General features: G+C 50.0%; 1 protein-coding gene across 4 annotated transcripts in view; it reads right to left on the bottom strand.

The window, feature by feature from the left end:
- The window catches only part of IFNAR2 (interferon alpha and beta receptor subunit 2), a 171,297-nt gene that overhangs the window by 76,385 nt on the left and 78,460 nt on the right, over positions 1–16,452 (bottom strand). For all 4 annotated transcript variants that reach the window (XR_015299363.1, XR_015299364.1, XM_086935319.1 and 1 more), the window contains exon 3: positions 5,821–5,950. Coding sequence is in view for 2 of the 4 variants with exons in the window: in XM_086935319.1 (XP_086791445.1) it covers positions 5,821–5,950 (130 nt within the window). In the remaining 2 variants the exon portion in view is untranslated. The remainder of the gene's footprint in view (positions 1–5,820; positions 5,951–16,452) is intronic.

Here is a 16,452-nt window from a genome sequence, read left to right as displayed (position 1 = left end):
CCATGATAACGCGTACCATATCAGTAACTTCGGTAACGCGTTATCAAGACATGTCGAGTAAGGTGTCATACGAATCGGGATACTGCCCCCTCACCAATTCTGGCGACGAGGTTAGCATTCCGCCCTTCTAGAGGGACACGACATGCACGTAACTGTGAACCCCGGTTAAAGTTAACTAAAGCCTCAGCTCCACAAAATGGATGCTGCCACCACAGACACAAGTCTGACCTCCTGCTGCTGGGAGTCCTTCCAGCGAGGAGCGCCTGGACAAAGGGTTTCCTGTCGAGGGCGGTGTTCGCACCGTCCCAGACAGGGTTTGTGTATTCTGGGTAGGTAGGGCTTTTGCGAGAAGGTGACTGCGGAGTGGCACCCCGGTGCTCACTACGCATCTGCCGGTCAGAACCAGTTCCAGGGGCACCAGCCCTGGCCTGGGGAAAGTCCGGCAGGAGAGAGGTGTGTAACTACCCCCCTTCCTGGTCCCACCCTTAGGGCAGGACCTAGTCATGTACCCACCCCTTTCTTTAGGATAAAGGCCGGAGCGGGGACCCTTCCAAATTGGATCATCTTTGAATCAAGAACTACTTTCTACGAAAGGACATTCGAGACTATTCTCAAGATTTCTCCCTTGTGACTAAGGAGTAGTCACCCTGCATCCGCGGGCACCATCTAAGAACTCTGCGGTTTGCTGCAAGTCCTTCCTCAGGAATCCGACGGCCCAGCTCGACGAGAACCGGCTTCCCTGGCACCTCTGACCTCTACCCACGTCATCAGCTCAGCTGTGATCTGTGGGTGCGACGAGACCTCGAGGGACCGGCCATCATCAAAACCTGCACGCTTTCTTAATCAGCACGACCATCGAAGTAATTCTCTGGTGAGTGCTCTGGGGTCCGAGAAGCCCCAACCCTGAGCCGCTCCAGCACCGAAGTGCAGTCTCCCAGCATCTCCACGATCTGCGTGGGGCCCTTCTGCTCGCTGCTCAGCACGTTGTCCGGTCACTAGCCGCTGGCTTGTGCCCTTCTGTGACGACATCCAACAACCAACGCTGCTGGTCTGGTTGCTCCAGACTGGCCTTTGCTTCCATCTTTGAGAGAAGCACCCCGGACCCTCCTGGTCCACTCAAGACGCCATTTTTAGGCCCACCATGTGGTCCTGAAATCTGCCAAGGCTTGTTGCCCCAATCCTGGGCCCAGCGACGCCGACAGCATCATCCTTCGTGGGACAGCTCGCACCTCCATCCTGGTCACCGACAACGCCTCCTGGTCCGTGAGACTGCAGAGCCTAGCGTCGCCCACTCACCTAGTCGAGGTGACGGCCAACTGGTGCCCTCCTGGTACCCTCTGACTACTGGCTAGTAGTACGAACTTGGTCCCCTCTGCTTTCAGGTGTCAACGATCCCTGATCCAGGCTTGGATCTCTACGAACTATTCATCACTGGTCGCCGGCCAGCAACTCCTTTTCTTCCGGCTCCTGGCTCGTCAGCGAAGACCCCGACGCCTGTAAGACTTGTGCAGCCGCAGCCCTCGTGGCTAGGTAAACTCGGCATTTCGGTGCCTGCATAGCCTCTTTACTCTAGGGTCCCGAGTCCCTCGCTTCCGACTTGCCTTATCGGGTCCGCCCGAGACCACTAAACTTTCCGTGTCCTCGGACACTTGTTTTAATTGTGCACTTGAAGTATTTTCCTAAGAGATTTGGTTTGTGCTTAGTACCCTGTCCTCATAAAGAGTACAGGGCTGTTGTGATCTTTAATAAATAACTGTTTATTTTCATAACACTTGTGTGGTGTCCTTTCACTTGGTGTTCAAGGGGTACATGTGTGGTAAACAGCTGGCTTAACACGCCGTCTCGAGTCTTTAGCCTTAGACTGCTCGTATCCACGCTACTAGGATAGCTGGTCTATAGGTTGACTTACAACCAATCACCATAAGGGTCGTTTGGAACGATACATAGCGGTCGCTAGAATAGCGAACGCTGCATATCGGGCCAACTTCTCACACCGCCCACCGCCGAGATGACGCGCACAGAGGGGCGGAGAGGGAAGAAATCGCGAGAACGCCCACGAATCTGGTCCGGCCCTGACTGACAGATCTCTGTTCCAATGGCTAGCCTCCATTTATGGAGCTAGCCAATGGAACAGAGGGGGGATTCCAAAGCCACTCTACTATTCTTATTAGGTTTTCGCCTGCGCGAAGTAGCTCCGCAGTGCACAGCTTTCGCCAGGCAACACCTAAAAACGACAAAAATGAACAAATAAATCAATGTGCTCCTTGGGTTCACTCTCACATTTCAAACAAATTCATGAATTTTCACGAGTCACAAGCGTTTTGAGGCTAGCTGTTGCTACTAGGAGAACTCACCGGCGGAACAAGCATTGGCAAAGCCAAATTACCTTTCCTATGAGAGCCATTAATCGTCTTAAAGTGTTGTGCCTGCAGCTTTGATGAGCACAATATAGTCTGCCCCTTATTAAGAGAATCAAGGAAGCCCGATCCCTTTAACCCGAACCATTTGATCCCATTTATCTGCCTGCCTCTCGAGATCATATGGCTGCATGGTGAACAATTCGCTGTGGATCCGGCTAATAGTGCAACCTTCTTCGTCCCTCATCATATCCATAATGATATCTTTAGTTATCCCTTTTGGACCCCCAGTTTTCTTTACAAAAAAACTACGTTTCTGTAGGTATTTAAAGAAGTCTTTCCCATCGACCCTATAACTAGCTTGAATCTCAGTAAATGACTTAACTCTGGTTATAATGAACATATCCCCAATCGTCTCCACCCCTAAGTCCCTCCACCGTTTCATTATTCTATCGTGAAAAACTACCAGAAGGAACAGATTCATAAAAAGAGAGGAGTAATAATGTATTCTTCCTATTCCTATCTTTCTCTTCAACATCCCATTTACCGGACACGCGGCCAAAAGAGTCTTAAACCTTACCTTCTTGTAATAGCTAGGCTCGTAAATCTTAAAAAATGTTTTTAGCCTCTTCCCCTACCAATAACCCATTGATATCCGGTACCCTCCCCCGGTTCGGGGCATCCAAGTGGTTTCTCCCAACTAGTTCACACATATATTGCAGGGCCGATGCTAGGTGGTATAATCTGAAATCAGAAACAGCCCATCCTGCTCTCTCCCTGGGTAGAGTTATAAATTTCAGGGTCCATCATGTCATCCCATATGCCCATATAAATCTATTGACCATCCCTTCAAACTTCTTAAACCATAATATCTCGAATACCAGAGGTATTGATCTAAACAAGAAAAGAACTTTGGTAGGAAAACTCATTTTAACAACATTCCAGCGGCTGACTAGTGACAAATGGTACTTCGTTTTTTTCAATGGTACAGCATTTTCCAAATTGGAGAAACCCGCTTCCTTACACCTCTAATAAATATATATTTCCACATGTGCACTCAAGAAACGCACCAACTTCTGCCCTTGACAGAAGTAGTTCGCATGTGTTTCTGTAGGGGAGAACTTACATGCAAAGGGGATATTAATACCGTCACTTATTTTGAATGTAGACCACTCAATCACCCCAAACCTGCCTCTAATAATATATCTGCAAATGCACCGTAATGGCAGAATTTTCAATGGATGCCCTCTGTGAGGGTATATTTCTGCAAGCCCCACCAATGTATAAGTACTTTTTGGGCTCCTAAGAGAAACCATGCCTGTTGAGAGGTTTCCCGCACCTGAATCGTAGCTTGAGAAGAACCGTAAACTATATTTTCCATTCACTTGGGAGAAGCCTGCAAAATACTTGACATGGGTCACAAATGGAAAATTTAAACCCGAATCAACTTGTGAAAATCATGGATGTTGGGTACTCCCAAAATAAGTACTCAATCCCAAGCATCATATCTATGAGTAAGACCCACTAAATATCAAGGCCTGCCGAATTCGAGCTACTGATTGCAACGCCTGAGAGGTTTCACACCATGTGGTGCCTATATAAACTCAAGGAGAAAAAGCAGCCGATGGAGTAGGTCAGCTAAGGACTGGTCTTTAGTATGAGCAGCTACTTTATAGAATGTTTGGATCACTAATAGAGTGACAGGAGGGGTCTCAGGTTGATCCAGTCGACCAGGGACCACCTAGAACTCTTTTAAGAAGAACATAATCCTTTTGCTTTAAAGAACTCTCCCCCACCGGAGGCACCCTTTGGTGGCATGCTTCATCATAGAGTTCCTTCCTGTTTCGTTGCAGAACGGGGCATGCTACACCCTATGAGATGCCTGGGAGTGAGTGGGGGTAGGGTTACTCTTGACAAATACATGCCTGGTAGCCCCAACATATTAATCTGGGTGCCAACCAGTATGACTAAGAACTGGAAAAGTTAGAAAGTCCTTGGGCTGTAGTTACCCCAACTTCTTCTTACGGTCAACATGTTTCTGGCAATTATCTTATCAAATGCTCGTGGATTTCTTCAGGAAACGATTACACTACCACAAACCACACGTATTCCTTAATACTGATGTAACTAAGTTACCATACATACTTGTTAAGCACACCTGAACCACCTACACGGTGTCCGTAAAAGGGTACACATTAAGGCACTTAATTGTGCTCCATGGATCCATGGAGAGGAGACATGCCTCTTGTCACACGGAGTCAGAGATCCCCGCCTGGCCTGCTCACCTAAAATACCTCTATCCATGCCTGCATCTGCATCTCCCTTGTGTACCTATGGAGCACTATTAAGTGCCTTAATATAAGCATGCCACCAAGGGGTAGAGAGTTCTTAAAAGTAAAAGGATTCTTTTCTCTTTAGGTTGACTGTAGGAGGTCAGATTGGTCCAATTGAGTAGGGCTCTATAGTTTTTGTAAAGTTCTGTGTCAGAGGAGGGTTAGCCCTTGCTCTACAGCACCTCTTCACGCCCCTTAATTTGTTTATGGAGCTATTTAGTACTGTCACCATTATGGTGTCCTTCTCTTGAACACGGTGGGCAATCAATATAAGTCGGTCTCAATGAAAGGCGATGGTTAGTGAGGGGATCACAGAGGAACTGGGAGAGGGAGGGCAAGACAGGGATAGGCGAGGGAAGGTTGCTGAGACAGGGGCAGCGAGTAGGGAGGACATTGCATGCATTAAGAGGCCAAGAAGTGGTAAAAGAAGAACAGGGAAGGTTAATTCATAGTACACAGCGAAGAGACAGGCAAGCAGGAAAGGGATTCACATGGGAGGAGCGCACAATTGAAAGGCACCAGGAGCAAGGAGCGGAACAATGGCGGGGTGGGTAGAGAGGCTAAACTAGGAGTGGCATCCAGTAGACTGCCTTGAAAAACCCAGGAAGGAGTAGTATGAAGAGGTGTCTTGAACTTACTGATCTGTTTCATCCTATGATGGAGCTCTGCTCTGTACACCCACAAACACTTTGCAAATATGCCCTAGGTTTATCAAGCAGGTAATTCTACCAACAACTGTCAGCTTTATTTGAGAGAAACAATTCCAACACTGAAACCCATGAACATTTTATTTCAGAAGTACTTTCACTAATAAAGGCGTTGGGACCTTAAAAGGATTTTTTTTAATTTAAAGGACAATTATTAACACTGGGCGTTACACCTCTCTGATTGAATACTCCAGTTATTTGAATGCAAGATTCAGTCAAGGGCTATTTATCAGCTGGAAAGTTACTACTACAGAAACAAACAGAAGTGGTGACTTCTTATAGGCAGCAACTTGTCAATTTCGTGGGAGGGAGGGGGACAGGGAAACAACTATTACATGAGCAAATGCGCGGCCGACAAGAAAACAAAGAGCGTTCATTGCAGTTTACTGTGATGGAAGCCCCCTTTAAGTGCATTCAACTTACAGGCTGTTTGTGTACTTCACTCTGTACACGGAAGGCGTGCAGGAAGGATTCCCTGGACTCCATGTCAAAACGTGCTGGAAATTCTCCGACCTCCAAGTGACGTTGCTTGGTGCTGGGAAAACGGCCAGGGCTGAATGAAAACGAGAAAGACATATTCGTCTCTGCTAATTTTGGATATTACAGGGTAATCACGAGCATGCATTGCTATTTACTAAATTGCTTATCGGAACAGTCTTCCGTTACTGAAATGCAAATTAGCATCAAATACAGACAAATGTGTATAAAAATCGCATGCACAAAATGAATTAGTCTCATAAGGCATCTGGGGGGTCTGGTCACTGATTGGTGAAGCCATCTCCAAACCATGTGATGAAATTCGCATTTTGGTTTTAAAGGTTTGTGTTTGAATGATGTGTGATCGCTGAAAAAGAGCAGAGCAGCAAAGGGTTCACAGCTACTGTATTTAATCACAAAACTTGGGCTCTAGGCTATCCTGCTACTCAATGTGAAGCACTTCCGCACCTCGTCAGGATTATTAGAACATAGGAATGTTGAGCGCGCCATTGAAGACAATAAGGTGCTCCAGGCTTCTAATGGCTGATAGAAGCCCGGTGCGTCAACACTCCAATGTTTTTTTACAGCAACAGCTGTGAACCAAGGCCTCACTGAGCCCGACAGGATTTCAACCCCAACGGACTCTGTGAGTCTTTTGTTTTTCAAATCAGAACATTTTGCCACCTAGGGATGGAATGTTCCAATAGACTTGGAGCCCTCTGTAGAGGGTTCTACCGGCCATTAAAGGCTCGCTCCCATGTAAAAAGGCCCTCTCCTTTGGCTAGGGGCTTTGACACTAGAGTTTGCCTTTAATGGCCGGTAGAGTCCGCTTTGGCGGGCTCTAAAGCTATATTAGAACACCGGAATGCTGAAACCTCGATTAAAGACAATGAAGTGACTCTGGGCTTATAATGGCTTGTATAAGCATTCTGCTCCAACATTCCAATGTTGGTCCCTCTGTTTCCCTCTTTTTAATTTATAACATTCTACCCATAGGGGGTGGAATGTTCTAATAGCCTTATAACCCTTCTGCCTCGGGCTATAAAGGTTGTTAAAGGCCAACAACCTTCCTTATAGGCCATTTGGGTTCAGGGTCTTAAACAACTGGTACAGCCCTCAGAAACAAACGATAAGGCTATAGTAAGTGCTAAATAAACATATTTTTTACAATTTATTTTTGTTTATTTGAGTTTTATATAGCGCTGGCTAGACCCGGATGTATCAGAGCGCTTTACATGAGGAAGTTACATAATACAAGACAATTCAATAATCCTGTGCTGCGCTCCGTGAGGCGCGAATGTACTGACTCATTATTGTAAATGGGAGGGATCACCTGGGTACCTCATAGCTCACAATAGCAAATGCTGGGACAGAAGCACGCATGGGGCAACAGCCTTTTGTCTCTGCTTTCAGTCAGTCAGTTAAAAGTCTTTATTTCGATTAATTAAAATCATAAAAGCAGCATCAAAAAATTCATACATACATACAGGTTAAAAATTTTAAAAATTATATACAGACGGATAGGTATACTGGTTTTTAGCAGCTGTTCAAACATATACAAAGTGTATACAATTCATGACTTGTGCATAATATGTGCAGATAGCAAACTTTGTAGCACCACTAAAACTCTATGCAAATGGATAATTGTGCAAAGAATTACCAGTTTTAGGATATATACACTCCTAATTACAACTCAGAATTTGTTCAAGAGTAAGGTCTTGTATCACCTCTATTGAGCACTCAGAAAAACTGGATACCCCCTTCTCCTTCTACTGCATCTTGAAGTAAACAAGTCTTCCTATTGCTTTTGTTAATCCTCACTGCTGCCACCAAGAAACTAGCTACACTAAAAATAGTGTGCACGCTACTCAATAGCTGCAAGTGTATGAGGGCTGGCCTCACTTGCAAGAATCCTGCTTCTCTTAGTATGGGCAATAGGAATTTATTACGGGCCACAGAGTACTTTTCACAAAACATAATTAAATGGGAGTGTATCTTGAGTGGAGAAATTGTCACAGGAGCATGGTGCAGAATCTTCTGGTTTAGCCCAATGCTCAAAAGAACCCAAAGTAAGATGTATTAAATTAAACCTAAATCTTGTCAGCAAAAAGCGATGGAAAGGTTTTGTGACAATCCTTAAGTAAGGTTCTAATGAGGGGGACGACTGCAAGAGGTAAATACTTCTTACACCCTTTTTTTTTAGCTCCTCTTCCTCTCTATCTGCCTCCAGCAAGATTCTGAAATTATGTTTGAACCAAACCACATCCTCTTTCTTAATACTCTCTGGGGCTGTGTATAGATCAGGTCGGCCCAGTCTGGCACTCGCCGCTCTAACGTATGCCAGCCATGGGATTCCCTTTGCCTTCTCCAGTGCCAGACAGTCTTTAAGAATCAGATGATTAAGTGTAATTTCCTCGTTAAGCCACGTTGATGCCCAACAGATCATGGGCGCTATCTTTAGGTGATCTGTGATGTAACCTAGGCCTAGCTCAGAATGTATGGCAAGAGTTGGGGTTGACTGTGGAACCGATAGCAAAGATCTAAGAAATCTATTTTCCACAAGTTGGATTTTGCTAACAGAAGCGTAGCCCCAAATAGAAGCCCCATAGGATGCGATAGCGCAGCATTTAGATTTGTATATTTTTTTTTTGTAAAATTTTTATTTATAGTATGCAAGGTGAAAAATAGAAAGGGGGAGGGGAATAGTGCAAGGGAAGCGAGAAAAGAAAAAGGAGAGAAAGAAACAGGCGACATTCCGCCACATAACCCCACACAGGGGGTGCAGAAAATATTAACGCAAAGGAAGGGGCAATAGGGAATCAGAGCCTGCATCAAAAGGGCGGCAACCAGGTAGGGCAGCAGAAGTTCGAACGATAAGGCCTGCCCATCACAGTGTCCGAATTGTGCCTGGTAGTTCCAACAGTCGGTGCAATGTCCCCAGCTCGGGAAGAACAACCCAAGCCCCGCTATAATCATAGTGTCCATTCTCGGGAGCACAGCAAGTCGCAACAAGAGAAAAACAACTTCCCCAACTACCACCCCTCCGCCCCCCTTCCCTCCCCATCACCCAGCCCCCACCCAGTGGTGGCGACCAGCATTCATACAATCAGCAACAGTCATACCGGTAATCAAATTTGGAAGAGATGAAGTGCCCGCAGCGCTGACGGGCAAACTGCCGAGGGCAGGCCTCGGGACAAAAACCTCACCAAGGGGCCCCAATTGAACATAAAGTTTTTAAAATTCCCCAGGAAGATATCTGAGAGCCGCTCCATACTCAAAAGGCGCCATAGCCGTGCATGCCACAAAGAGACGGCAGGGGCAGACAGGCTCTTCCAAGCAGCTGCCAAAGTCAGCTTGGCCGCCCCCAGGCATAGCCACATAATGCGCTTATCAGCCCTAGTCTGGTGCTCAAGCAGTGGGTCTCTAAGGCCCAGCAAGACAAAGTCCATGGAGTTTGGGAGTGGGTAACCCAGCACATCTTTGATGTGGGAGAGAATCTCGGTCCAGAATGGCCGGATGGTGGGACAGTCCCACCATATATGGCTGAAGTCTCCCAACATCCCGCAGCCCCGCCAGCACCTGTCTGAGGTAGTTGGAAATATTCGGTGTAGTTTAGACAGATACAAGTACCAGTCGAACAGAAGCTTCATATGGGCCTCCCTGAGGTCGGTAGAGTGGTTATGTGCTGTCACGTCCCGCCACAAGCTCCTCCACTCGCTGTCAGAAATGTCCCTCCCCAGTGTATTCTCCCAGTGATCTTGATATCGAGGCCGGGGGGACATCGTAGTGTCTAACAGCAGCTCATCAGAAAAGAGATCGCTCCCTTCATGGTGGATGTGCGAAGGATAAAGGTTTCGAATTTCGTCAAGGGTCTGGTAGCGGCATCCACCACTCCAGGCGACGTCGCCCAATGCAGGAGCTGAAGGTGTCGAAAGCGCTCCGTCGGCAGAACACCATAATCCCTCATACAATTATGGAAAGTGAGGGGTTCGGCACCATGGAACAGGTGGGTGAGGCCCCTACAGCCACCCTCCCTCCAGGTCTCAAAGGGACCCTCCATCAACGCCGGAGGAAAGGCCGGATTGAAGTGGATCGGGGTGAACGGGGACGGGAATGTGGTCCACCGGTCATCGCTACTAACCGTGTCCCAGACCTTTAACACCGTGCTGGTAGGGGTGCTAATGTACGCGTTTCTGGGCCGGTCCACCTTAGGTTTCCAGGCTAGGTCCCAGATGGAACGACCCGCAACGCTCCGATCCATGTGGAGCCAGTGTTTCTCCGAAAGCTGTTGGGACCACTCCACTAGGACTCTCAATTGGGCAGCCTTGTAATACAAATGCATGTCCGGAAAGCCCACTACCCCCTCCAACCGCGGGCGTCGGAGAACCGTAAACGGAAGTCGCGCCCGACCGCCTTGCCAGACATACTTCAGCATCAGGGTCTTAAGCCGACGGAAGTAATCTAGTCCTATCGGGATAGGCAAGGCCTGGAAGAGGTAAAGGAGCTTGGGCAGGAGAACCATTTTGAGTGCATGAATCCTACCCAGCCACAAGATAAATTTGGGCTTCCACCGGTCCAGTTCCGTACGAATCGACGTCAGCATCGGGGGGAAGTTAGCCTGGAACAAGGCACCTATGGTAGAGGTCAGCCGCACGCCCAGGTAAAGCAAAGAGGAAGACGTCCACGAGAGCGGAGTAAGCAACCGGGTAAGCAACCGGATCTGCTGTACCTCCCCCGGCGGTAGGGTCAAATTCAAGATGTAGGACTTGTCGAAGTTAACTTTGAACCCCGCCACCATTTCATACTCCGAGAGCACCGAATGGACATGGGGTAGTGACAGCGCCGGGTCTCGAAGGGACAACAGGACGTCATCGGCGAAGAGTGAGATCTTATGCTGCTCACCCGTAAAGGGGAGTCCCAGGATCCGCTCATTCTCCCGGATCGCAAGCGCCAATGGTTCTATGCTAAGGGCAAAGAGAAGGGGCGAGAGTGGACAGCCCTGGCGTGTTCCTCGGGAATGACGAAAACTCCCGGATCTATGGCCGTTAACCAACACTCGGGAGGTAGGGTTATTGTAATTGGCCTCAAGCATTCTTATAAATTGGGCCGAGAACCCGAAGGCCACCAGCGTTCGGTGCAAGAACCCCCAATCAACGCTGTCAAAGGCCTTCTCCACGTCCAGCCCTACCAACACTGCTGGTATGCGGAACCGCTCCGCTTTTTCGATTAAATGGACGACGCGCCGCAGATTGTCATGAGTTTGTCTACCTTTAATGAATCCCGACTGATCAGGGTGGATCAGAGCAGGCATCAAGTCTTGCAGTCTGCTCGACAGGATGGAGGAGTACAATTTAGCGTCCAGGTTAAGGAGCGCTATCGGACGATAAGATGCACAATAGGTAGGGTCCTTACCTGGTTTGGGGAGAATAGTAATCATGGCCTCGGCCATGGTGTCCGAGGTCCTACCGTCAGTGGCCATCGCGTTGAAGAGGGAGACTAAGTAGTCGCAGATGTCAGACGCAAACGTCTTGTAGAACAGGGCCGTATAGCCGGCAGGCCCGGGGGCCTTATGCAGTTTCAAGGCCTTGATGGCATCTAATACCTCCTCCCTAGAGATGGGGGAGGACAACAAATCATTCCATTCTCTGGAAACTCTCGGTAGAGGCAGACCGCCCAAAAACTCGGATTGAGCCTCCGGGTTAAGAGACTCGCTCGAATAGAGCTCTTCGTAGAAGCGACCAAATATGGCCGCCTTGTCCACGTCTTTATGCTGGACAGAGCCCGTATGGTCTCGCACACCCCCGATGTAATCCCTTTCGCGCTTATCACGAAGTTGCAGAGCAAGGTGGCGCCCAACCTTATTGCCCTGGGAATAGGAGACACGACGAAGGCGCAGAAGGGTGAATTCCGCCCTGTTGTTATAATGGGCCTTTAGTTTCCCTCGCACCGCCGTCAGGGGGCGCAGGGTCACCCTGGAAGGGTTCGCCTTGTGCGCCTGTTCCAAGGTGGCAAGCTCCGTCTCCAGAGCCTCCCTCTCTTCCCGCCGAAGTTTATTAAGGTTCGCGTTAAGGGCGAGGCACGTGCCCCGCAAGGAGGCCTTGCACGCGTCCCATGTGTTATATACCGACGTGTCAGAAGGCGGATTGAGGACAAAAAAATCACCAATAGCCTTCCTCAGTGCCTTACAGGACACCTCATCCCTCACCAGAGCAGCCGGGAAGTACCACCTTCGCCAGCCATCTCCCCCCGCGGCCCAATGCAACCCCAGTACCACCAAGCTATGGTCCGACAGTGAGAGCGGAAAGATATCAGTCATTCGAATATCCCCCCTGAGAGCTTGGCTAACTAAAATGTAGTCTATGCGGGAGTACGAGCGATGGACGTGAAAGAAGAAAGTATAGTCCCTGGCCTGTGCGTGGACAAAGCGCCAGCTATCTACCAGCCCCATTTCACCCACTTGACGCTGTGTTTCCTCCGAGAAGACACCAGTATCTGCCCTGCGCGCCCCAGAACTATCCAAGTCCCTGTCCCACACCATATTGAAATCCCCCAGCAGTATTAAGTGCCTATCCACAAAGTCCCCCATCTTACCCATCAAACATTGCAAAAAGCCATTTTGTCCCGCATTCGGAGCATACACCACAACAAAGGTACACAAGCGACCATACAGCGTCCCCTTCACCATCAGCCAACGACCCTCCTTATCAACGCTCACCCCCAGGGGTTGAAAGTGGAGGGAGGCTCGGAAGAGGAGGGCCACCCCTCTGTGCTTCGTGGGCGCGGACGCCCTGTAGATAAGGGGGAATTGCCTATGGCGAAGCCTCATTTCGTCCCTCCTAGCCAGGTGGGTTTCCTGAAGAGCAACCACATCTAGGTGATGGTCCGAAATGTACTTCCAAAGTTTCTGCCGCTTCTGTGGTGAATTGAGGCCTTTCACGTTCCAGGTGCCTATACTAACAGGCATAATGGGGACCTAAGACTCCACGCCATGTATGTGCCAAGACATCCACACTCCAACCTCAGATCACCGTCGCATACCGGAACCCAATCACATTGAGGACAACCACGCATAGGTAGCCAAGGAAAAATCCCTAGCCACATCCGTACAGGAGGGACCAAACGCACTCCCCCCCAGCACCCCAGGAAGGCCTCCCCTCCATAAAGCACAAGAGCTGAAGGAGGACCATCATAGAGCAAAGGAAAACATGCAGAGAATAATAGCACCAAGGTCAACAGCAGCACACATCCACCACTAACGATCGCCACCACACCACCCCACCCCCCCAACCCCAACCCCAACCACCCTACTACAGTACCCACACTCAAAGCACCATCTGTCCCACCCCCTTCAACAACCCGAGAAACAAGAAAACAGAGCACAAGGCCCGTAACCTGAACCAAGCACTCAGCAGTTCCAATGGGCCACAGGTCACAAGGTCCACATCAGACTGGAATCGGGGTGGGGGCACCAGTTCGGGGGCCCCCAGGGCCATGGCCAGGGTGTCTTCTCCAAAAGTACCATAATACCCCAGGGCCGTAGCGACAGAGACTCTCCGGCGCCCGACCATCGAGGAAGTCAGGGATCATGCCGCTCCAGAGCTCTGCTGAGTATCTGCAAGCGTGGCCAAGGCCACCGAAGCCACCGAAGCCACCGCCGAACCCCTCTCCTGCAAGCTAACAGAGTGGTCCGGACGTAGCCGGTCCGGGGAAGAGCCAACCCGGTGCCATGAAGAAGATCGACGCCGTCGTCGCGATGGTGAGGATTGTGCCGCCTGAGAGGCAGGGTCGTCCTCCAGCCCCAGCAGCTCCTTCGCGGCCTGCAGGGAGCGGATCTGTGCCAGTCTGTTCTGCCACCGGAATATGATACGGAAGGGGTGCCCCCAGGAGTACGAGATGTTGCGCTCCCTCAGAAAAGCAGTCACTGGTCGGAATTCTCTCCTCTTTTGAAGCGTGGACGCCGCCAGGTCCTGGAACAGCTGCGGCCGATGGCCTCGAAATTGCAAGGTGGTGATGGCCCTAGCCTTCCGGAGGATGCGTTCCTTCGTCTGAAAGTCATGTACACACGCGAGGATGTCCGGGGGGGGGGCCACCTCCTCGCCTAGGCAGGCCAACTCTGTGCACCCTATCCATCTTGATCTCCTGAACGTCTTCCTCATCCAGTACTTGCAGAAATAGGGCCTGCACATATTCTCTCAGGTCTCCAGCCACACCCTCCCAAGGGACCGCTCTGATGCGGATGTTGTTTCTCCTGGAGCGGTTTTCCAGGTCCTCGGCGTTTGCTTGCAGGTTCAGGTTCTGGTCAGTAAGGCGAAGAACATCTTGTTGTAATTGGTGAACATCATTCGCCATACTTAAGTCATGATCTTCCAAGGTGGCCACCCGCTCACCAATGCCGTCCACATCTCTCCGGACCTCCCGTAGGTCCGACGCTAGCTGGGCGCGAAGCTCGGAGATATCCTCCTTGATAGAGGCAAACAGCTCCGTCATGAATGCCTTGGTGGCGTGCGCCTCCTCGTCTGACTGTCTAGTCGAACCACTAGCTCCGGGGGAAGATGGCGGCTGCGACGTTTTAGATGCTCCGTCTTTCACCGTCCTCCCCTTGCGTGGCAAATTTGACATCGCGGCGGAGCCGTGGAGTCAAGGCTATTGGGGACGAAGGCCGCTCAGAAGTACCTGCGTCGCGGGCGGCTGCTGCCCGAGTAAGATGGCGGCGTAGGAGCTTCCCGCCAGAGATCCAGAGCAACGTCAGTAAGCCCGGAGTCCCCGCCGCACACAGCCGGGCCACGAACGCAGCCACTCGATACTTGCAGAGCACAACTTAGTCCATGACCACCGGGCAATGTGGGTCGGGCAGTTAGTCCGTAGGGCAGAGCAGGTCTCTGAATCCAACCAAAGTCCAGACCTGGGTTCACCGCGCAGGGCCAGCAACTCCGAGTCGCAGTCGGTGCAGGGCACGGGTCCACACCAGGTGTCAAGTCACACACAGGGACGAGGAAGACACTCCGTCTCAGCAGTGGACGCTGAGGGTCGGCGTCACGCTTTCCAGAAGCAGCCGCGGTCAGGTCACACGGCCCCGCTAAGGATCCGGGGCCCACCCTCCACGTGGTCGGCCGTCCGCCGAGCTTCTCGGTCCTTCACAGCAAAGTGCTCGCACTCATGCCAGTGTCCCGGCGGAGAGGAGGGACCCCGGTGGCGAAGAGGGGCAGAGGGCGACCGCCACACCTCGATGCCACGCCCAGCCGGCGCCGAGTCACTGCACTCCAAGGCGGCTTCTCCCGTACGCAAGGCCGGTGCGTAACAGGCCCGATGACGAAGTGCACCCAGTGGCGTTGCACGGTCACTCAGGGACTCGCCGGGAACACCGGACCACTCCGCTCGATGCCGCTGGCCCCTGCGACCGTTTCAGAGCCGATTGGCACCCTGAAGGCGATGCTGTACAATGCTTAGCAGGTCGGGCGCCGGAGCGACTCGAAAGCACGTCTTACTCCGACGCCATCTTGGCCACGCCCCCGATTTGTATATTTTTAACATTGCTTCTATGGGTCTGGCTCCCAGTTTTTTTGCAAAATTAAGGAGGGCTGACGTGGATCTTATGACAGCATTACTTTTCTGTTTCTCCTGGGGGAGCCCTGCTTTCAAATCTGCAATATGTTAGCACTGCTCTGCTGCCCATTAAAGGATCAAGGGTCACAATGCCACATGAAGTGACCCATTGGCAATGCAACATCAAGAGAGCGTGCAGAGATGATCCACGGGGCCACAATCTGACATTGGCACCAGACAGCTTACAGTTTGTAAATAGTTGCTGCCTTCTTCAGCAGTTTGCTACCATTCCAAGAAAGGGGATATATGCACAGTTCATGTCACCTTGTCCTTGCGAGTCACAAAGGTGCGATTCGCACCTGCAAAGTTCATTGCCTTTTTTAGCACGAATTGGCACTTTGCAAGAGCAGAGTCAGTTGGTACCTATGTGAATCCAAGGTAAACTTGATGTTACTCTATAGTAGCTTTGCATGCACTCTCATCCACTTTAATTCTAAAGAATATGTACTTCCCTTTTTAAAGAGCAACAACAAAGTAACAGCAAACAAAATGCATACACCATAAAGCAGAATCCACCTACATTATTACAAAAAATATCAACCATGACGTTGAGCTCTGGACCTTGACCTCTGTGCCAATTTACTGTAAGCACTGTGCTGCAAAGCCAGCAGCAAGACACTTGATGGAAAGCGGTCATTTTAAGAATTAATTAAGATGAAAAACAATGAATTTTTCTTTATTAATGCCGGCCAACAGAACAGAACAACACTCCTTCACAGATCCCACAGATATGCTGCTTTCTTTACATAATCTCCACATCCATAGACACTTTACAGAGCGATCTGTTAAATTGTCTTAGGTTATGCCTTCTCTGCTTCTAGGTTGACCAGAATACATTGTCTGTTGAGAGGTATGCAACTTGAAGGAGTCTATGATGTTCTTGGGACTGCCCTTTCACCACTTATTGGTTAAGTAATAGACCCTCTACTGAGGGGGTCTTTGGAATGTACTTAGGTTATGCCTTAACAGTTTCTT

Source organism: Lissotriton vulgaris, chromosome 8 (assembly GCF_964263255.1).
Source record: "Lissotriton vulgaris chromosome 8, aLisVul1.2, whole genome shotgun sequence".
NCBI classification, from domain to species: domain Eukaryota; kingdom Metazoa; phylum Chordata; class Amphibia; order Caudata; family Salamandridae; genus Lissotriton; species Lissotriton vulgaris.
The sequence above is the reverse complement of the archived record's forward strand: the minus strand, read 5'-3'. Positions and strand labels throughout refer to the sequence as shown.